Below are 23578 nucleotides of genomic sequence, written 5' to 3'. Positions count from 1 at the left end.
CAGTGAGGAAGCTCCCCCCCCCCCCCCCCAAAAAAAAGTGAGAAGACAGATATCTAAATTTAGGTGCAACAGAAAGAGGAAAGATTTTTACATTTCTGTTAAGATTTTCATTTAATGCATTCATCTTGAAAAAAATATTGGGGGGCTGCACCTGGGTGGCTGAGTGGTTGAGTGTCTGCCTTTGGCTTAGGTCATGATCCCGGGGTCCTGAGATTGAGTTCCACATCAGGCTCCCTTCTGGGAGCCAATGTCTGTGCCTCTCTGTGTCTCTCATGAATAAATAAAATCTTTAAAAAAAATTTTTTTAAGTAACCTCCACACCCAAAGTGAGGCTTAAACTCAAAACCCCAAGGACAAGAGTCACATGCTCTTCTGACTGAGTCAGTCAGGTATCCCTAATGCATTTAGTTGTAACAGAAGTCTGTGAAGTTGAATCCAAGTTCTAAGTAAAATATTTGGGATTTTGGCTTTGATAACAGCTATTAAATTCATATGACTGCAGTTAGACAAATGTGTGTTTCTTAGCAGGGAATATTTTTTTGCCTTCTTTTCCTTTATTTTCAGCTCTAAATATGTGTTGAGCACTTTTGGATTCTCGTTTTAGAGAAATTTTATAGTTTTATCTACCTGGTGTCAATTAAATATAGGAAGAACATATAATTTATTATCTAAATCGGGACTCTTTTTAAAGTGAAGGGGAAAGTGTTAATAATTATGCCAGGACAGTAGGCTTAAGCCAGAATGAGGTCACATAGCTGCCCTAATTATAGCTTCTTGAGACTTTGGGAATATGCAGTTAAATAATATGAAAACCCAAACTCACCAAAAAGAGATCAAATTTGTGGTTACTAAAGGTAGGGGTTGGGTGAAGGGGAAGTTTAAATGAAGGTGATCAGAAGGTACAAATTTCCAGTTATAAACAAGTACTGGGGATGTAACTAACATACAACATGATGACTGTAGTTAACATTGCTGTATGGTATATACAAAAGTTGTATACAAAAGTTGTTTAGAGCAGATACTCCTCTCTTCACAAGGAGAAAAACTTTTTCTTTTTTTTTTGTATTTATATAAAATGATGGATGATTAAACTTATAATTATTTCACAATATATGTAAGTCATATTATGCTGTATACTTTAAGCTTCTACAGTGCTGTATGCCAGTTATTTCTCAGTAAGATTGGACAAACATAGTTGAACAACAACAAACATATGCATGGACCTCTGTGGCTTCATAGAGGGAAGTCAAAGTGTGAGGTCAGGAAGGAAGGTGGTAGACAGTAGCCTGCAAAGAGTCTCACTGAGCTTGGCTAAATATCTGAATTTTATTTTGTCTTTTGTTGGAATGGAACTACTGCCTCTTATTTCCTCCCCATATTTTTATGCTTGTTCTGATCAGTTTTTCCTTGTTTCAGTGTAGAGAGTTAAATTCCTAGAACTTCCACTGAGGAAGAAAGTGAGGAAAGTGGTAAAGAGTCAAAGGTTATGCTGTGAATGATATGTTATTAATGAAAACTAGAAATACAGAGGGAAGGGAGAGGCTTGGAGGCTCTGAAACAATTTGTTATATTATTGAGTCAGTGAGTTTGGTCTGTAGGCTATCCATGTAGCAATAACAAGTTAGCAACTAGAAGCCACAGTTTTTTGTTTTTTTTTTTTTAAAGATTTTATTTATTTACTCATGAGAGACACAGAAAGAGAGGCAGAGACACGGGCAGAGGGAGAAGCAGGCTCCTTGCAGGGAGCCCGATGTGGGACTCAATCCCAGGTCTCCAGGGTCACGCCCTGGGCTGAGGCAGCGCTAAACCGCTGAGCCACCCAGGCTGCCCCACAATTTTAGTTCAGGAAAGAAATCAGGTCTAAAGTGGATATTGGGGTTTCTTCTACGTATAGTTAACTGTTAAATTTTGGGGAATGGACAAAGTCTTTCATTCATGTGTTCATTATTCCTAAATTTAGCATTATGCTAGATACTAGGGATATAGTATTTAGACCCAATCTGTCCTCATAGACCCTGTGGTCCAGTGGGAGAAACATACAAGTGCAGAGCCCCACAGGAGCATGGAAGAATGATACCGAAGGGGCACCTGGGTGTCTCAGTTGGTTAAGCATCTGCCTTCGGCTCAGGCCATGATCTCAGGGTCCTGGGATTGACCCCCGTGTCTGGTCTCCCTGCTCAACAGGGAATCTGCTCTCCCTCTCCCTTTGCCTTTCCCCCCATTCATGCTTCATTCTCTCTCTCTCTCAAATAAGTAAACAAAATCTTTTAAAAAATAATAATACTGAGGACAGAGTTCAGGGGTCAAGGAAGACTGACTCCTTTAGAATGAATAGAAACCCAGCAAAAGGCAGGAAGAGGATAAGACTGGAGTGCTTAGAAGACTAGAGTACATAGTGCAAAAGCCCTGTGAGAGGGTGCTTAGCATGTGTGAGAAACTGAAAGAATGTGAACTGAGAAGAAAATACAGTTGAACATAGAATTTTAATGAATACTTTCTTTTAAGGGGAGATAGAGGAAAAGGAATTATCAAAGGAGTCTAAGCATGGAAATAGGTAGAGAATTAGAAGACAGTGATGAAGGCACAGGAAAGAGTCAAGGAGAGGGTAATCAACAATGTTAAAGCTGTAAAAGGAGTCAAATACAGTGAAGATTAAGAAGAGAAGCTATTGAATTGGTGTTTGTATGGTTGTTAGTGATCTTAGATCAGTTTCATTGGCTTGAAAACCAGATTGCAGGGAAGCCTGGGTGGCTCAGTGGTTGAGCATCTATGCCTTTGGCTCAGGGCATGATCCTGGAGACCCAGGATCGAGTCCCATGTCAGGCTCCCTGCATGTAGACTGCTTCTCGCTTTGCCTGTGTCTCTGCCTCTCTTTCTCTGCGTCTCTCATGAATAAATAAATAAAATCTTAAAAAAAAAAAAAAAAAAAAAAGAAAACCAGATTGCAGTAGACTAAGGAGTGGGTGAACAGGGAATGTGAATATTTGTAGAGATGGGAAAAAGAGAAGAGTGATAGTTTGTGGACAAAACAGTCAAGAACTTATTTTACAATGGAGAGAGACACCTCGTTTGAACAGCTTGGTTGCATAAGGAAGAAGGTAGAATCAACAGCAAAGTAAATTAAGTACATTAGTGCTAAGGAAATAATCAATGTTGCAAGGTTCTGGGGGGAAATGGAGTCAAGACCACACATAAGTGGTTTAGTCTTGGAGAGGAGTCTTCCTTTGAAACATTAGAGGAAGAAAAATATTCAGAAGGGTCTTGAGAAGAAAGTTGAGGACATTCATGCCAGTTTTTTCCCCATTTAAGTGGGACATAAATCTTTTGAAAGTGAAGAAGCATAAGGAACAGTTGGGTTCTTTATGAGAATGGCAAAGTTTAGAAATGGGGAGATAAGATTTGATTAGAAATACCCAAAAACTTACCATGCTTTGTGATCACAACTGAGGCTCCCTTTTTTTTTTTTTTTTTTAAATCTATGTATAACGGAGCCAGGTGTCACAACTTTTTTTGGGAGCTTGAAGATAGAGTTGGAAAAACGAATGAATGATTCAGCTGACTTAGAATTGGGCAGAAGATCAAGGTGGTAGGAATTAAGGATGTTTTAGGAGTGTAGTTGAAATGATGGGCAATCTTTAGACCCATCTTACTAGGAAAGTAATAAAAACTAGGTGGTGCACCATTTATTTGGAGGACAGGAAGAAGCCACAGATTGTGCTGAAGGTAAAAAGCTTGGTGAGAGGTATAAAAGGATGAAAAATAATGATCAGAAAGAGTAAGTTGTGCTATTAATATAGTATTGGTAAAGTGAAGTGACGCTCATTCTGAAGAAAATCGTAAAGCAGAATTTCAGAAGGTAAAAGCCCAAGCCAAGTGGATATAGTCACATATAGTAACCTGGCTTTACAATAGCATCATGAAATGTCCACGAAGGTATAATGATAGACAATATAAATAGCATTGAGAGTCTTTCATCAGACTGAAGATAGCAGCAGATCTTAAAAGACGTACAGAGTGGAGGCAAGACTGGGAAAGAAAGGGAAAAGAAGAGATTTGAGCAGCCACCAGAAGCTGTCATTTGTATCACCGTTATTCTAGTACTTTACCCTCTTCGCTGTTAATTATGTTTTTAAATCAAAGAAATCATCCTGATTTCTACACAAAGAGTTTGATATGTGGCACGTCAAGTTCTTATTTATTTATTTACTTATTTATCGATCTTATTTATTCATGTGAGACAGAGAGAGAGGCAGAGACACAGGCAGAGGGAGAGGCAGGCTCCTCTCAAGGAGTCTAATCAGGACTTGATCCCAGGACACTGAGATTATGTCCTGAGTCCAACCACTGAGCCACCCAGGTGTCCTTCAAGTTTTTATTTAGACTATACTTTCAATGTAACTGACACAATGACTAAGTAGTTGTGTTTTTCCATTAGAAGTTTTTTAACCCCAAATAAAACCTGACCACTGATTTTTAACTGAAATTATTTGGGGAGTCAAATTTACTCTCCTGTGAGGTAAATTTGAAATTATTGAAGCCAATTCTAGAGACATTTTTAATGTTGTTAATTTGGTCATTTTATTTAGTCTTTAGTTTCTTAATTTATCTTTTTATGACATTCTTTTAATTCATGCACTTTTAAAACTTCCAACTTAGAAAATATTTAAGAATAGATTTCAATCTGACACAAACCTAAGGTATTAGACTAGTTAAATTTACAGGTCATTTTTCTACATTTTCTACAGCTTAGTGTCCATCAACTGATGAATGGATAAAGCAGTTGTGGTATATGTATATATGTACACGTACACACACACACACACACACACACACACAATGAAATAGTACTCAGCCATAAAAAAGAATGAAATCTTGCCATCTGCAAAAACATGAGTGGAGCTAGGGAGTATTATACTAACCAAAACAAGTCAGTCAGAGAAAGACAAATACCATATGATTTCACTCATATGTGAAATTTAAAAAACAAAACAAATAAGCAAAGGGGAAAAAAAAGAGAAAGAGAAGGGAAAACCAAGAAATAGACTCTTAACTATAGAGAACAAACTGATGGTCACTAGAGGGGAGGTGGGTGGGGAGATGGGTGAAATTGGTGATGGGGATTAAGGAGGGCACTTGTGATGAGCACCGAGTGTTGTATGGAAATGTTGAATCACTATACTGTATACCTAAAACTATTACACCATTTGTTAACTAACTAGAATTTAAATTAAAAGTTAAAAAAAATTAACTCCCAAGGTTAGAAAAAATTGTATGTGTATTTGAAGCAAATTTCATTTTATTTTCTTATTTTTTAAAGATTTATTTATTTATTCATGAGAGACACAGAGAGAGAGGCAGACACATAGGCAGAGGGAGAAGCAGGCTCCCCGCAGGGGGCCCAATGTGGGACTCGATCCTGGATCCTGGGATCACGCCCTGAGCTGAAGGCGGACGCTCAACCGCTGAGCCACCCAGGCATCCTGCAAATTTCATTTTAGATATTAAATAATCATTCGGGGCCGCACGTGCCTGCAGCGTGATGCCCAAATCCAAGCACGACAAGAAAGTTTCCTTAACCAAAACTGCCAAGAAAGGCTTAGAACTGAAACAGAACCTGATAGAAGAGCTTCGGAAATGTGTGGACACATACAAGTACCTTTTCATCTTCTCCGTGGCCAACATGAGGAACAGCGAGCTGAAGGACATCCAGAACCCCTGGAAGCACAGCCGGATGTTCTTTGGCAAAAACAAGGTGATGATGGTGGCCTTGGGTCGAAGCCCAGCTGACGAGTACAAAGACAACCTGCATCAGGTCAGCAAGAAGTTGAAGGGTGAGGTCGGCCTGCTTTTCACCAACCGCACCAAGGAGGAAGCCAATGAGTGGTTTACAAAATACACGGAAATGGACTTCGCTCCAGCAGGAAACAGAGCAACTTTCACCGTGACCCTGCACCCGGGGCCCCTGGAGCAGTTCCCCCACTCCACGGAGCCACAGCTGAGGCAGCTGGGCCTGCCCACTGCCCTCAAGAGAGGTGTGGTGACCCTGCCGTCTGACCACCAGGTGTGCAAGGTGATGTGCTGACCCCAGAGCAGAACCGCTGCTGAAGCTTTTCAGGTATGAGATGGCTGAATTCAAAGTTACCATCAGATACATGTGGGATGCACAGTCTGGAAGGTTCCAGCAGATGGGAGAGGACTTGCCCGAGAGTGCCTCAGAGTCCGCAGAGGAAGAATCAGAAGGGGAGGACGAGGCTGACAGGCCCTGGAGCAGGACTGAGGGGCGCCACCCACTGGGCAAACAGCAGGGAGGGCGAGGGACGGACTGTGTTTCTGTAAGGAATAAAGCTGTCTGCAGGGTGGCTCCCATGGACAGCAAATAGGACTTTCCCTAGAAAAAAATAAAAATATAAATAAATAAATAAATAAATAAATAAATAATCATTCGGCAAGAGTATGGTTCAATTTGTACTATTTTGCACAATGAACTATGTACCTTTGTTTTAGTGAAGGAAGTTTCCAGCCCATAGATTGCCTAATTAAATAGAACATCCAAAATATCTTTTAGGTATGCCCCTTTTCTCATGTTTCACAACGTTTAGGAATAGAGAGGTTCTCTGCTGCTGTTCAAGACTCAACTTTTAATACTTCAAAAATTTTAAGTAGCTCCATCTACTAATTTCCCCTATCCTAAGTCTCATTAATGCTGTCAAAAGACCTTTTAAGTTCTCTTTATATTTCTAGGAAGTTTCAATGCATGACTCATGAAATTTCTCTCTACTTTTTTTTTTTTATCATATGAAGCTTTTTCAACATCCACCTATATAACTCTTTTTTTAAAGATTTATTTATTTATGATAGACACACACACAGAGAGAGAGAGGCAGAGACACAGGCAGAGGGAGAAGCAGGCTCCATGCCAAGATCACGCCCTGGGCCAAAGGCAGGCGCCAAACTGCTGAGCCACCCAGGGATCCCCCCAGCTAAATAACTCAAAACATATATGCTATAGTATTTTTTAACTCACTCAATTCCAGTGTCTTTTATCTCCTTTTTCCCTACATTACTATGGGGATAGCCATATATTGGAATCCATCATAATTTAGAATTACTTCAGCTTTAAATTTTTGAACTCTGAAATTACCCCGTTCCGACCATCATTTCACTTTAGAATGCTAGTCTTCCATTCATCCATTTAACAAATATTTATCAAGTGCCTCATGATGTACTGAATTTTATACTACTCCCTTTTACCTGTTCTACATGTCCTTCTTCCTTATCTTCACTCTTTTTTTTTTTTTTTTTTCCCCCGGTAAGCACTATGCTCAACATGGGGCTTGAACTCATGACCCTGGAGGCAACACATAAGAGACTATTAACTACATAGAGAACAAACTGAGAGGTGCTGGAGGAGAAGTGGGTGGAGGATGAGCTGAATTGGTGATGGGTATTAAGGAGGGCACTTGTGGTGAGCACTGGGTGGTGTATGTAAGTGATGAACCACTAAATTCTACTCCTGAAACCAGTATTACACTATATGTCAACTAATTAGAATTTAAATAACTTGAAACAAAACAAAACAAAAAGAGTCGCATGCTCTACTGACTGAACCACCAGGTGCTCCATTCACTCTCATTCTTTGAAACTCCTCTCTACATATTGTATTATTACTATCCTGACTCTAACGTTATTTGCTTTCCTTCCTATAGTAGGGTTCGTGGTAGATCATTTCAATTGCACCTTAATCTGCCCCTTCAATCTCAACTTCTCTTTCTTAGGCTCTTTTACTATTTCCTCTGAAATTATTCATTATTAGTATGTTTTACAATCAGTATTTATCCATACTTCCTACATATTTATGCATTCTATTGTTCTCTATTTCATCCTGCTCTTTTTTGTTTGTTTTATGTACATAGTGCAGTCTGCTGGTGATGAATTGTTTACTTGTGTTTGTTGATTTATTACATCTTTGTTTTCTTTTCATTTTATAAGGGTATTTTTGCTGAGTACAGAAATACAGGTTAGCAATTATTTTGTTTTTGCACTTTAAAGATTCAAGGCTAAAGCCTATACCTGGTCCAGCTCTGCTGTTAGGGTGTTTTGAGACCCTAGAGTATTTACAGAGGCATCCCCCCCGACAGGTCCTGAACTATAACTCTTGTCCCCTCAGTATTGAGAAACTTCCAAAAATCCCAGTTATAGGTAGTCATAAGGACTTTGGCTGTTACTGTATGTGAGAGGAGAAGTCACTGAATAGTTGAGAAGCAGAGTGTTAACAAAAGGATTTCTCTGTTCGCTGTGGTAAGAAAAGACTGTCAGAAAGCAAAGAGGAAAAATAATATGGACCTTCCTCAAAAAGTTGGAAGTAGATCTATCCTTTAACCCAGCAATTGCACTACTAGAGATTTATCCCAAAGATACAAATGTAGTGATCCATAGGGGCACCTGCACCCCAATGTTTATAGCAGCAATGTCCACGATAGCCAAACTATGGAAAAAGTCCAGATGTCTGTCAATAGATGAATGGATAAAGAAAATATGGTATGTATTTATATTTGGTGTATATATATAATAGAATATTTTATATATGTATATATATGAAATGGAATATTACTGAGCCATCAAAAATTGAAATCTTGCCATTTGCAATGATGTGGATGGAACTAGAGGGTATTATGCAAAACAAAATAAGTCAATTAGGGAAAGACAAATACCATATGATCTCACTTATGTGGAATTTAAGAAACAAAACAGAAGAACATAGGGGAAGAGAGGAAAAATAAAACAAGACGAAATCACAAAGGGAGGCAAACCATAAGAGACTCTTAATCATAGGAAATGAATTGAGAATGCTGGAGGAGAGGGGGGGTAAGAGTGGGACAACTGGGTGATGGGCATTAAGGGGGGCATGTGATATAATGAGCACTGGGTGTTATATAAGACAGTTGAGTCACCTCTACCTCTGAAACCAATAATACATTGTATGTTAATTAATTGAATTTAAGTAAAAAATGAAAATAAAAAATGAATTAAGAAAATAGAGGAAAAAAAAAAAGAAAATAGAGGACTAAAAATAAAATAAAAAATAGAGGACTTAGAATGATGAGAAAGATATATTTGGGAAACTTGGGAGTTAGTGCTGGCAAGAACAGAGATGGAATAAATCAACCTGAATAGGAAGTATTTCCCTCAAATATAAGATATTCTGATATAAATGCCTTTAAAAATCTAAAGCACTGAGGGCACAGCTTTGATATTTATGCAGTTACTATGGAAAGCAATAAGAATTAGTCAAGATATTAAGTTGTAGTTTTACCCACTAGCTTTTAAAGGTGCAAGAATCTGCTCTAAATAAAAGCTTGCTTGGGACACCTGAGTGGTTCAGTGGTTCAGCGTCTGTCTGCCTTTGGCTCAGGTCATGATTCTGGGTTCCTGGATTCAAGTCCCACTTCGGGCTTCCTGCAGGGAGCCTGCTTCTCCCTCTGCCTGTGTCTCTGCCTTTCTGTCTCTGTGTATCGTGAATAAATAAAATCTTTAAAAAAAATAAAAGCTTGCTTAAAAATAATAAAAATAAAAATAATTTAAAAAAAAAGAAAGCAAAGAGGAACCTTAGAGGACCAGTTAAGAGGCTGTTGCAAAAACAGGCAAGAGGGGAAGGTGGCGTATAATTTCTTACCTAGCTATTGAAATAACTTCCAAACTACCTCAAATCTTGACCTACTCAAACTGTTTCTTTTCCCTGACAGTGATTTATTTTTAAGATTCATATCCAATGATGTCATTCCTCAGAGAGCTTATGTAACTTTAGGTAAAAAATTCAAATTCCTGACCAGTGGATAAAAGGTCATATTCATGTTCTTCTGGCTTCTGCCTCCCTTTATAACATCCTCTCTTATTGTATCTCTTTCCTTTAGCCAGTGTATCTATTTGGAGCCTAGAATCTCTCCATAGGTCATAAAACTTCCCTAAGCCTTTATGCCACACCCCATATTTTCCTTCTTCTTAAACCATCTTTCTCATCAACTCCCTTTTCTTGCCTCATTGACTCCAACTCATCTTTAAAGATTCAGCTGAAGGATTAAGGATAAGAGAAGCTTATCTTCTCTTGGAAAAGTTTCTGAATCTTTTCCTTTCCCATTCCAAGACATAAATGAGTCTTTTCTGTGGATTTTGTACAGTTCAATAAACATTTATGGCATCTACTCTCTGCCAAGAACAGTTTTAGGAACTGGAGAATGACAATAACTCGCAGTATTTGCCCTCAAGGACCTCATTCTAGAAGAGAAGATACGTAATACATAACTACATTATAGTGTGGTAGGTATAACAGTAGAAAACGACCTTGGGAGGAGGGTGTGAGTGAAGGCTTCCTGGAGAAGGAAAAATTGTGTTGGTTTTTATTTATTTTTTTTGTGTGTGTTGGTTTTTAAAGAATAAATTGGAGTTTATCAAGCAGACAAGGTACATGAGATAAGGTGAATATCCAAGATTGAAGGTATGGAATGGCAAAACAGCAAGGTTTAGGAAAACAACAGAAAAATTGGTATTTGAGTGTAAAATTTAAAAGATGATTAATGAGATGTGAGTTTAAAAATAACGGACGGGCAATCATTGATGATCTTATTTGCAATGCATACTTCTGTTTTAGTATTTATCATACTATATTGCAATGACTGACTTTCATCTCCATGTCACCATGAGTGGGTTCCTTCAGAATAAGTATTGGATCTTAATCATTAATCTTTGCATATATAGTACCTATCCAAGTGTTTATAAATACTCAATAAATGCTTATGTCATTAATGTGGACCCTTTAAAACTTTTAAAAGATTATTTCACATAAGACTATTATTTGGTATTAGGTACACATTTCTATCTATCTATCTATCTATCTATCTATCTATCTATCTATCTATCTATCTAATACCTACCTACCTACCTATCACCTGGGTTGAATCGACATTATCAGGTCCAAAACTAAGTAAAATATTTTAAAATTAAAATTAAATGTATTTAATTAGAGATTGTTAGTAAAACTACATTTAAGTCTGATACACAGGAGCACCTGGGTGGCTGGCTCAGTGGTTGAGTGTTGCCTTTGGCTCAGGTTGTGATCCCAGGGTCCTGGGATCGAGTCCTCACAGGGAGCCTGCTTCTCCCTCTGCCTCCGTCTCTGCCTCTCTCTCTCTCTGTCTCTTATGGATAAATAAATAAAACCTTTAAAAAATTTGATATATATATATATATATATATATATACACACACATACATATTGATACTGAGTATGTAATATTTTTAAAATAAATGCTATTAAATTACTTCTCAGATGTAAATAGCTGTTATTTTGAGAAAAGACAAATGAATAGAATGGAATAGACATTTATGCAGCTTTTTCTTGGAAGCTAGAAATTCCATGTGTATCTTTCCATTCATTCTTACTTCCTTCTCATACCTCTTCCACAGCATTGGACACCAGATGGAGATATTTTTACAGCAGAAAGGGATAATTAGTAACAGTCTTAAGAACTCTGCAACTCATTTGGGTAGGGCAAGTAATCTGTTGGGTCTCTATACTAGAAGACCAATAGCTCACTTTTCAGCCTTGCCTTTTGTTTCTAAAAGGGTATTTAAGACCATTTTGGAAAGTACCACTAATGTGTTAGAAATATCGTGAACATAAGGGGAAAAGGAAACCTATAACCTGGAATCCATTATAATTATACATAGAAGTAATCTGATAAAAACTTGAATATCCAAATGATAGACTCTTGTGTGTAAGACCCACTGGCAAGTTAACTAAGTACCGATGAAGAAATAGGAAAAGGAAAGAGAAGCCTTTTGAATAAACACACTGCTTTGACTTGAGTAGTTTTTATGCATCTTTTCAAGAAAAAAAAAATCACTTGAGCTTGTTTCCTTCTCTTAACCTTTTTAAAATGCCTTTACTGAGGAACCCACTAACAATTATGGTTTCTCCCAACATCCTCTCCTTTCTGTCTCCCCCCTTCTCTGTTAGTATCTTTTTGCCACATACATTGCTCCTTCGGCTACTCTTGACATCGGACTCCAACAGGAAAAGAAAAAAGAAATTTATATGAAAATACAGCCACCATTTGAAGACCTTTTTGACACAGCAGAAGAATATATCCTTCTCCTCCTCCTTGAGCCGTGGACAAAGATGGTAAAATTAGACCAAGTTGCTTTTGGAAAGGTATTGTGGCACTCAGAAATGGTGTGTGACCATTCAAGTTTACTACAAAACTGGTGATAAACAGCATTATTAACTCACAAGAGAAAAATTAAAGGTCTCCTAGGGGCCAGGGGCTCAGAGTTAAGATTTGGCAGGCTCAAAATTGGAGCAAGGAAAGTAGTTACTAACTTCATTTTTTGCCAGTTTCTCTATTGTTTGTTTCTCTAAAATCTTTGTCATTTTTCGTTCTCTGTACAAATATTTCTCTCGGCAGAGAGAAATCTGAGTTTTGGTTTCCTGTGAACCACCAAAATATGCCATGGTAATGTACTAGCTTTGTCCCTTCTTGCCATTTCTCAGCAGTGGCCTTAATTCTGATTAATGGAAAAAGCCCACTTGATTTAATACTAGATGTGTTATGGTAAATATTACACTTCTGGAAAATAGAAATGTTTCATATGTATTGTGGGAAACTTTTTCTCTGACTTCAGTGCTGCTATTTTAAGGCACCCCCAGATGTTCCTCAGGTCAGACTGCTTGATTGGATTAAAGTTTCAACACATCTTTTTTAATTCCAAAAGAGGTCATTTTAAGTCATTTTAAGTCTCCATTCTTGAATATTTTCACTGTTCTTATTAATTTGTGGAGGAGATTTCTTTAAATACTAATTCTGCATCACAGATTAGAACCATTCATGGGCATTTTGTATATAAAGTTAATACATATATCCTGTAATGAGGTCACTTCCAATGGAACTCTGCTGTTTTCATATTGCTATTCTTTGTTCTTATCTCCTCAACAACTTCTTAGTCATGCCTTCTACCAGAAAGAATATTTTGGGTAAATTAAGATATAATTCATACTACAACACCCCAGATAGAATTACCTTATTGGATTGTGACTCTTATAGCTCACTGAATTCAGTGATCAAAATTAAAAGTTTCCTTCCTGATTTCTCTTTATCCTGAAAAAGTAGCATTATATCTTTTCTACTACAAAAATACTTCTATTACACTAGAAAAGTTAGGCTATTGTATAAAATTAAAAAAAAACCTCCCCCAGTCATTATTTAAATTTAATTTTTTAATTGAAGTTTGATTTGCCAACATATAGTATAACACCCAGTGCTCATCCCATCAAGTGCCCTCCTCAGTGCCCATCTCCCATTTATTTACCCCATCTCCCCACCCACCTCCCCTTCCACTACCCTTTGTTCATTTCCCAGGGTTAAGAGTATCTCATGGTTTGTTTCCCTCTCTGATTTTTCCCACTCAGTTTCCCTCCTTTCCCTTATAATCCCTTTCACTATTTCTAATATTCTACATCTGAGTCAAACCATATGATGATGATTGTCCTCCTCCGATTGACTTACTTCACTCAGCATAATACCCTTCAGTTCTATCCACGTCAAAGCAAATGGTGGGTATTTGTCCTTTCTGATGGCTGAGTAATATTCCATTGTATACATAGACCACATCTTCTTTATCCATTCATCTGTTGATGGACACCGAGGCTCCTTCCACAGTTTGGCTTTGTGGACATTGCTGCTATGAACAGTGGGGTGCAGGTGTCCTGGCGTTTCACTGCATCTGTATCTTTGGGGTAAAACCCCAGTAGTGCACTTGCTGGATTACAGGGTAGCTCTATTTTTAACTCTTTGAGGAACCTCCACACTTTTCCAGAATGGCCGCACCAGTTTGCATTCCCACCAACAGTGCAAAAGGGTCCCAGTCATTATTTAAATGCAATGTATGGCAGAAGAGGAAAATGGACTTGAGATAGGATGTTTAAAAAAAGACTTAGAATTATAACTGACAAAAAGTTTTGGCATTGGTGATGATTCTTAAAAAAATGTATGGGAAAGTTATATACTCTTTTTAAAAATTTTTATTTATTTATTCATGAGAGGCAGAGAGAGAGAGAGAGAGAGAGAGAGGCAGAGACATAGGCAGAGGGAGAAACAGGCTCCATGCAGGGAGCCCAATTTGGGACTCGATCCCGGTACCCCAGGATCATGACCTCGGCCGAAGGCAGACAGTCAACGGCTGAGCCATCCAAGCATACCTACACTCTTTTTAAATAAGAAACTAGAAGCATCCTTAAATTCAGCCGAGACAACTTCTCTAAAAGTCCAGTTGACTGGGTTATATAGACTCTTTCCCAAAAAGAATAATGAAAGAAAGAGACTACCAAAGCTAGCCATTAAATGTAGAAAGTTGTCAGTCTGCCAAACTGATTTTCCATGGAATAAAGAAATGGAGAATGAACTTGTTCTCCTGACTGATTAATACAGTGCAATACCTACTCTGCAGGCTGAGACCAGCTGTGAGGTTAACCTGATGAATGACACTCTCCTCTCTTGCTACAGCAACAAAACCTTAGCCTACAGATTAATAACAATGGAGTGTGGTCATTTCTTCTTCTACTGTGGATTATTTTGTTCCTAAAGCTAGGAATGCCCGCCTTCATGACTATTATCCTGTTATAGAACATAGAAATAGAAATAGAAAATGCAAATGTGACCTGACATGGGTGCATTGTTAGTTCATGTGGGGTGTCCACAAAGGAGGGATGGTCTCTGGTGTCACTGTATCATTATGTAGAAATATTATATCGCATGCATGGGAAGTCTGAATTCGCTGTAGTTAATTTTTTTATGTTGGTCTTCCCACTTTTGCCTCCGAACCAATTTAACTTTATTGGCAAGTGCATTCATTTTTGAGCCCACTGTTATTGGCAAATTGTGCATTTTCCCCACTTTTTCATAATGCACATTCTATTGATGTTACGAGCTTTATTATTATTTTATTAGGTGGAGCTGGTGGAAGACACTCGACAGCTAGACTCCACATACTTCAGAAAGCTACAGGCTTTGCATAAAGAGACCTTTTCCAAGAAAGCTGAGGTAAGACAGCTCTCTACTTCTAAAAACAAACTTTTTATCCTGGAGGGGATTACCACTGTATATATTGGCAGGAAGCAGGGGCCAGGAGAGGGGATTTATATATTGAGGAGATCATGGACTGATAAAATAGGGGACAGACTGTTTCATTTTTCTGCTATTTTTTTTTTTTGCTTATTATGCTGCCTTTGACAGGTACCGCTTTCCACTGACACATCTAATGACAAAGCCAGAAGGAAGCAGATGAAATAGTGTAGGGAGCCCAGCTACGTGCATTCTTTAGTTAAAAGCCCTCAAGCTAAAGTATTCCTTTGAACATTTCTGGTTATTTTCTGTATGGCAGCAGCTCGATTTGTTGTCAGTTCACAAAAAGAGTTAAATTGAGTTTTCCAAACAGAAAAGAAACTGTTGTGTGACAGCAGTAGGCAAAACAATAAAGGGAAAAAATATGAATAGGATTTGGAGGAGTCAGTAAAAAGATCATAGGATTGACCAAGATATTAAAGTGTTATTTTGATTTATAAATCTGCAACTTTTGGATTAGCTACATAAAGCATGATAGATCCCAAAAGCCATAAAATTAAAAGTGTGTATGTACATAAAAGTGACAGTTCATATTCATATTTATCAACATGGAAAATGCCCAAGACATGTTAACATATAAAAAATGTAGGGAACAAAAAACACTGGGATCATATAATCCTATTTATGTAAAATTATATACATAATTCTACGTGTATATATACATGCAAAAAGAGATATCTGGAAAGATGTTCACCAAAATAAAGACAATCAGCTCCAAGTGGTAAGGTTTCAGGTGATACATATTTTTTTTTCAGGTGATCTTTTTACTTTCTCTTTTGTGCCTATCTGAAATTTTTGCTCTTTTATGATAAAATTTTACATAAACAGTAAAATTGTTTTTTAAGTGTAACCTTCATGATAGTTGCCTTTTTAACACAAATTCTGTATTTGAGAAATTACTGATTAAAATCTTGGAAAGGTTACATAAAAATCCAAAAAGGCATTTTGTTGTATTTTAAAACCTTAATGAATGAAAATGTTTACAACATTGTATTTTAAGTTTGTATTTTAAACCTTATGAACTGAAATGTGGCATTTTAGTTGTATTTTAAGTTGCATTTTAAACTTTATGAACAAAAATGTATAATACTTCCCATAATCCTTCTCCTTATTGGAAATTGATTTTTAAAATATTGGTAGTTTTCTCTTATGGTCTGGTGCTTTTCAAAAACAAATAGATGGATGAATTAATTATATAAGGAATTCCATAAAGAGAGGAAAGGTTTTTAAAAAATAAGCTCTGCCCTTATATAGAGCTTGTAAACTGCAAAACATAATGTCTTTAAAATGCCTAAAAATTAACTCTTATACAAAGAAGGTTACATTTTAAAAATGTATTATTAGAAAAGTATTTTGTTACTCTATAACTTTCAAAATTATTATAAATAAAAAACATTTTATGTTCATAATACATTAAGAAAAAGAACCAAGTTACAAAATCATACATAGTTGTACAGTCCTGTCTTAGTTTTTAATAAACTACGTGTGTGTGCAAAAAAGACTAAAATATTTGTATTTAAAAATGTTAGCTGTGGTATCTCTGAATGGGGTAGTAAGATGTATGCTTTTTGTTTTCTTATTATAAAAGATGTATTACTCCCATACTAACAAAAATAAAATATTTTATAAGCAAATATATAGTAAATGTTTATTGAATGTTCCTGAACAGAAGGGAATGGAACAGCAAGGAACAGAACAGAGTTTGATAGGAATTAGAGCCAGATTCTAGATTCTAAATTCTTTACTTACTTCTACCTAGCATTGTTAGATGATGTTGGCCTAATCATTTTTATTTGTTTCTCTTTTTAAATTTGGAAAATAATTTGCTGAATTTTTTCTTCTTTTTTTATTTTTTATTTTTTCTGGTAAAGATTTTATTTATTTATTCACAAGAGACACACAGAAAGAGGCAGAGACATACATAAGCAAAGTTCAGAGAAGCAGGCTCCTTGCAGGGAGCCTGATGTTGGACTCGATCCCAGGACCCCAGGATCATGCTCTGAGCGGAAGGCAGACACTCAACCACTGAGCCACTCAGGCGTCCCTGAATTTTTTTTCTTTAAATAGAATTGACACTTTCACTCTTGTATTTTTTTATTTTTATTTTTTTACAATTTTACTTATTTATTTGAGAAGGAGGGAGGGAAAGAGCAAGAGAGAACACAAATGGGGACAGTGGCAGAGGGAGAAGCAGAGTCCTTGATAAACAGGAAGCCCAACTCAGAGCTCGATTCCAGAACCCAAAGATCATGACCTCAACCAAAGGCAGACACCCAACTGACTGAGCCACCCAGGTACCCTTAATTTGCTTAAGAGATTTTTTTATCAAAAGTATTATTTCACTAGGACACTACTTGTGAAATTGGAACCGGTATTTCACGGCTTCCTGAGGTCTCTAAAAAAACAGAATACTGGAGTAATGTTCCTGAAGAATATAGGCACTTTAATTTTAATGACCTGCTTAACAACAAACTGGAGTTTGAACATTTCCGTCAGTTTCTTGAGGCTCATTCTTCAAGGTAGGGAACATAACCATTTTAAAATGTATTTCTAAAAAAAAAAAAATTAAAATTAAATGTATTTCTCTTAAAGCATCATTTTTCTAAGTTTTTTTTTTTTAAGCTACTTACTTTGTTTGAAGATAGTATGAAAGTGATTTGGTGCTAGATTTCACCCATGACAGTAAAAAGTAATGAGCATACCTATCTGAAATCTGTATGGGTAACTTTTCATTGGGGAGTGCATTTTGATAATAATAACTTCCCAAATGGTATTTTAAGTAGTCAAACAAGATTTGTTAATAGTTTTAGCATTGGTTAAATTAAAACATCAGCATGTTTTATTCTTTTGCTTTTCTGCTGTTTCTTTTGTTTTCATTTTTCTCCACATGTGCTTTAATTAGCACCTCTGAAAAGTATCTCCTTTATATTTTTCTAAGCTATTGAAATTATTACTATACTACTTTGTAATTTTTTTAATACTTTGTAATTTTTATTAGCTAATACATAAATGAAACATTGTAGCTTTACACAGAATCTTGGAACCTTATATTTATCTAACATAAACTGAAATATCGATCATATTTTTTCCGATAATTTTCTCCTAAGTTAACAGAAAAGTTTTAGACCTGGGAGCCAAATTTCACATATATAGTTTCCCTTATTATTGATGATAATTGTTCTAAATTTAGCATGTTGCCAAATAGACATGCAGTAGATGGAAATTTTCCCAGGTTTGATATCAACAATACGAGTCCATTATTAATGGAGGAACTCCTAGTTTTATTTATTTACTTTATTATTATTATTATTTAAAAAGATTTTTTTATTTAAATTCAGTTTGCCAACAGGAACTCTAAGACCCTACCAATAACAGTGATAGATTCTTGTCTGATCCCAGTACTCCTGAGTATATTCATATATTTAGCCAAGATGAGACATATTATTGAACTCATTAGTTTCATGATCTAATCAGTTCTGTTAACTAGTCAAGACAGCAACTTGTTTGGTGGTTAGTAGAATTGAGAGAAAAAAAGTAAGGAGGACTGTACTTAGTTTTTGTTTTCATTTTAGTTTGGACCTTATGTGCTGGACAGACATTGAACAGTTCCGAAGAATCATTTATGGAGACCGAAAGCAGAGGGAAGCAAAATCTATATATATTAAAAACAAATACCTTAATAAAAAATATTTCTTTGGCCCCCAAAGTCCAGCTTCTCAATATCAGCAGGACCAGGTATCAATATGTAAACATACTTTCTTTATTGAAATTTGAAAACCAGTTATTTATTTCTTTTTGCCAACAATTGAAATTCTTTTTTTTTTTTTGCTTTTGCTTTTATGGTTTATAATGTTAGACACTTTGGATATCTTTTTTAAAAAGTTTTAAAGTATCTACAAATTAAATGCCTTTAAAATTCATACCAACTGTACTATAAAAACAGTTATTTAAAAAAGTAATTTATACAATAAAAATAGCTTTTATTCATCTAATCATCCATTCACCCAGCAAATATAAGTGCCCGTGACATATAATGTCATTATTTACTATATTATTATTGTCATCATTATTACTATATGTCATTATTATACCATATGGTGTCATTATTTATGGCAAAAAGGTCAGTTTGGGATTCGGCAGTGGGACTGAGCATTCATGTAACACTCGGATCACATGAAATATTGCTCAGTTTTATGCTTTTGAAATAAAAGAATTAAGTGTTATAATTAACTTGAAGTTTGCTAGTACCACTTACTACCTGGAAATCAAATGTGTAATGTTTGATATCTTTATTTTAGTAGTTTAAAAGGATGCATATCCTAATGGTGTACATTTTTAAAGACAAATCTCAGATTAATACTAAATTCAGTAAATTAAAGAAAAATTCAGAAATGTTCATCAGTAGAGCATACCAAATTAAAAAGCTAGATCTTCCAGGAGTAAAATAAGCAAAAGGTTTTGGGAATAAGAAGGAGAAGGAATTCTGAAATTAAGCAATCTTGACAAAATGCCTTGCCATTTTGTTCCCTGAGATACAAATCTGGGATGTATTAGCAAAAGTGTTGGGTATCTCAATAAGCACAAGTATGAAATAAACTCATGGGAGGCATTTGTTTTTTGTTTGGCTTGGGCTACATTGTATGAGGTTTCATGGTATCTAATGCTACTGTGTGAACCCTCCATAGTGGAACATGCTGAGAATTTAAAAAAATTCTCAGTGGAAAAGTTATCCATTGCTGTCATAGCAAATGATTGTGTTTACTACAGAAGAGTTTCCCCAATGACCTTTCTTCCTCCTCTCTGGCTTTACTTTTATTTTTGTTTACGTTTTTATATTTAAGGATATCCATTATCACATTATGTTCTGTATTGATTTTGCTAGTTCTAAATTCAGTTGGGTGAACAGGCTTTTCTCTGCTTAGCCAAGCAGCCTCTTCTCTTTTTTCTTTTTTCTTCTTTTTTTTTATATAAAAAAATCAGCGTTATTAACAGATGGCTAAGAGGGCTTCTCTTTTGTTTTGACGTAAAACAATTATTTTATTAGTAGGATTTGATTGCTTTTATTAATCAAAGGGGAATTAAGAAGAAGGTAATTTCTCCAGTGAGAGGTCCAGAAGTTTCAAGTGGTGTATACGCAGAAACACGTAGAGAACAGAATGATTTAGAGGAGGAAATAGCCATTCATAGGTTGTTGAAGCCAATACTTACACAAAAGGAAGATCTGGGCCGCAGAGAAATTGTGTTTCGTAAAAGGTGCCACTTGTACAGATCAGAGACTGTTGTCTGTATAACCTGGTCATTCTCTACTTCCTGCTGCTTCTGTTTTCTTCTTTGAAGTTGTTGGGGCAGCCCTGCATTGCTAGCACCACCATCATCTCACCATCTCCCCCCACAGTGTATTTAAAATATGTGATTCAAGGTTGTCTCCTAATTTGTGCCCCATTTTCCTCATACACAAAAGAAAATGCTACCTTAAACTAGTCAATCTGACCAGAATCACAGATTTGTAGAATATTAGACCTGGAAGAGTGCTTAGAAAAATCACAGACTAGTAATCACCTTCATTCCATAGTTGAAGATGCTGAGGCCATGGAGAAAACATGGCATTGCTTGTGAACACACAAGATGAAAATCCCACTCCTGGGTTCTCTGAAATATATCACAAGCAAAATCATACATCTAAAACAACCATCACATAAACCACAATTGTCTGTTTGATGTTAGGGGAGTTCTGTATCTTTCCTATACACATATAGTCAGGAGATAGCTTTCAGAAAATGAAAATTGTGTTACCTCGAGCATGCTTGGCACATGGTTTGGGGGTGAATTGGATAAATTAATAATGACTGTTAGTGTTTCTTCACTAAAACAGAAGTTTTCAGTTTCTGTTTCATTTTTATTTTCTTAGATAATGAATTTAAGTGGTGGCTGGGGACAGATGCTCCATGAGCAGCTTGATGCACCTGTTCTAATTGAAGTTCAGAAGCATGTTCTCAATAAGCTAGAAAATGTGTGGTTGCCATTGTTTCTTGCAAGCGAACAGTTTGTAGCACGTCAAAAGATAAAGGTATATTAGTTATGTAATCTTTGAATAGCAATCGACAGTACCTCCTAAAACATCACATATGTGTACCCATTGACCTAGCCGTTGCACTTCTATGGCACAGTAGTTAAGAGCATGGAGTCAGCCTTCCCAAAGTTTTGCCTCAACCCTGCCACATGTTACTTGTACAACTTCAAGGTTTTTTTTTTTTTTTTTTTTTAGGTATATTTATTTATTTTAATTTTTTTTTTAACTTTAAGCAATCTCTGCACCCAGCATGGGGCTCTGATTCATGACCCCAAGATTAACAGTCACACACTCTTCTGACTGAGCCAGCTAGGCTCTGCTACAACTTCAAGTTTTATAACCTTTCCTCATTTGAAAAATAACTGGGGTTAATAAGAGTAATTGCTTCATAAGATAGTTGTAAAGATGAAATAATGTATGCTTAGTTTCTTAGCATGGCACCTGGCACATGGCCAATGTTCAAATATTGCTTATTAATGTAGTTGTTATTTTTTATATTGTTATTAAGTCCTCATAAACGGGCAAGGGTGTACAATGGAGAATAGTTAAATGATTTATAATTCTGTACTATGAAGATTTCCATATAAAATGGGGTTATAAAATGAGATTAAAATATAAAAATGAGATTTCCACATGTACTAATGTATGAAAGACAGTATTCCTTGAGTGAAACAAGTAGGATGCAGAACAATATACAGAAGAGGTAATCCCATTACATGTTCTTTTTTTAAAAATTTTTTTTAACTTTATTTATGATAGGCACACAGTGAGAGAGAGAGAGAGGCAGAGACACAGGCAGAGGGAGAAGCAGGCTCCATGCACCGGGAGCCTGACGTGGGATTCGATCCCGGATATCCAGGACCGCGCCCTGGGCCAAAGGCAGGCGCCAAACCGCTGTGCCACCCAGGGATCCCCATTACATGTTCTTAAATCTTTATATCTACTTATGTATTTCTTTTACCATCTATCTATATTTGTGTTTGTGAAAAAAGTCTAAAAGGTTCTGCCGCCTGGGGAGTAAGAAGGATTTTTACTTTTTACTTTGTGAAGTGGGATGTGTTCTTTTATTTTTGTTTGCTTGTTGCTTTGCTTGTTCTTTATAAAAAGCAGGTGTTACTTCAGTAACTCAAAATGTTATTATCACACCTAAAACAGGCAAACCTGATCAAATATTTCACCAGGGGCAGATGGTATAATTTTGGACTTTAGTATGCAAAGCACATGCTGTTAGTGTCAGTCAGGAAGAATCTAAACAACCTGCCCTCTGCATTCAGTTAATCAGACACTTGGAGTCTTACTTGTGTGGAAAGATCCCTAGTCTTCTGGGCACCTTACGTTATGGAAAACACAATAAAGCTGTGAAAATAGAATTTATGGTAGGAAGAAGAGCTGACTTGTTTTAGGCAAAAGTTCCTGGAAATAAGCTTTTGCAGCAACTCACATTTCCTCATTTCCTTTCTTCAGGCTTTGGCTTATTAATATTATTTACCACATTTTCTTGCTATGTTTACCACAACAACTTTATTGTGACTTATAGCCATTTCCTGACCTTAGGCTTCTTTGGGTGGCTGATGATGTAAATTGATTCTGGCAATCTTAAGCCAAATACAAAAGATAAAGGCGAGAATTTATGACCGAATGGTGCGGTAACATCTCACACACTGAGGGGAAGAGTTATCACCCAAGCTCTAGAAAGGCCAAGGGCTGGGACAGCCCTGAAACCCAGCGAAAAGTCCTGGATACTTTCTCAGTTGTGACTATCAAAAAGCAGCATCTGTGATCCAATACTGGTCCCTCTAGGTTAGTGCCCCGATCTACCTGCTGTAGACAGGGAGGTAGATTCACGTAGCACACATCTGGCAGGTATGGTTGCCTAGGGAAAATATTGTGAATAAGCAATAACCTCAAAAAATATCTACTGTATCTCCTCCCTGTGTTGAATAACTTTTGTACTCTTCTTAAATTACTTGTGGCTAGAAAGCGACACAGAAATCTGGGAAGTCCTAATTATCTCTCCAGCTTCAATTTTCATGTGACCCAATGTAAAACTATTATCCACATTTGGGACAATACACTTAGGTATTATTATCTTCACTTTGTAGATGGGAAAACTGTTCAGAGAATTTGAGTGACTTGCCCAGGCACTTAGGAAGGGCTTCCATTTCTAAGTTCTGATCCTTTTTCTCCTAAACTGTACTCTTATCCATGCTGACCTTTACCTCATTTTTATTTATTTATTTATTTATTTATTTATTTATTTATTTATTTATTTATAAAGATTTTGTTTATTTATTCATAGAGACACAGAGAGAGAGGCAGAGGGAGAAGCAGGCTC

The 23578-nt window shown here is 36.4% G+C and overlaps 1 protein-coding gene and 1 pseudogene across 20 annotated transcripts in view; both read left to right on the top strand.

The window, feature by feature from the left end:
• RGS22 (regulator of G protein signaling 22) overlaps positions 1-23578 on the top strand; it is a 131911-nt gene that overhangs the window by 81480 nt on the left and 26853 nt on the right. For 14 of the 20 annotated variants that reach the window (XM_077846767.1, XM_077846755.1, XM_077846760.1 and 11 more), the window contains 5 exons: positions 12014-12208; positions 15000-15092; positions 17520-17692; positions 18746-18908; positions 21082-21240. In XM_077846767.1, coding sequence (XP_077702893.1) covers positions 12014-12208; positions 15000-15092; positions 17520-17692; positions 18746-18908; positions 21082-21240 — 783 coding nt within the window. The remainder of the gene's footprint in view (positions 1-12013; positions 12209-14999; positions 15093-17519; positions 17693-18745; positions 18909-21081; positions 21241-23578) is intronic. The other 6 variants (XM_077846768.1, XM_077846771.1, XM_077846766.1 and 3 more) reach the window with 4 other exon arrangements.
• LOC144283088 (mRNA turnover protein 4 homolog pseudogene) lies at positions 5395-6699 on the top strand (annotated as a pseudogene).

The sequence above is a fragment of the Canis aureus genome, chromosome 14 (genome assembly GCF_053574225.1).
Source record: "Canis aureus isolate CA01 chromosome 14, VMU_Caureus_v.1.0, whole genome shotgun sequence".
NCBI lineage: Eukaryota > Metazoa > Chordata > Mammalia > Carnivora > Canidae > Canis > Canis aureus.
This window is presented reverse-complemented; position numbering and strand designations above follow the sequence as displayed.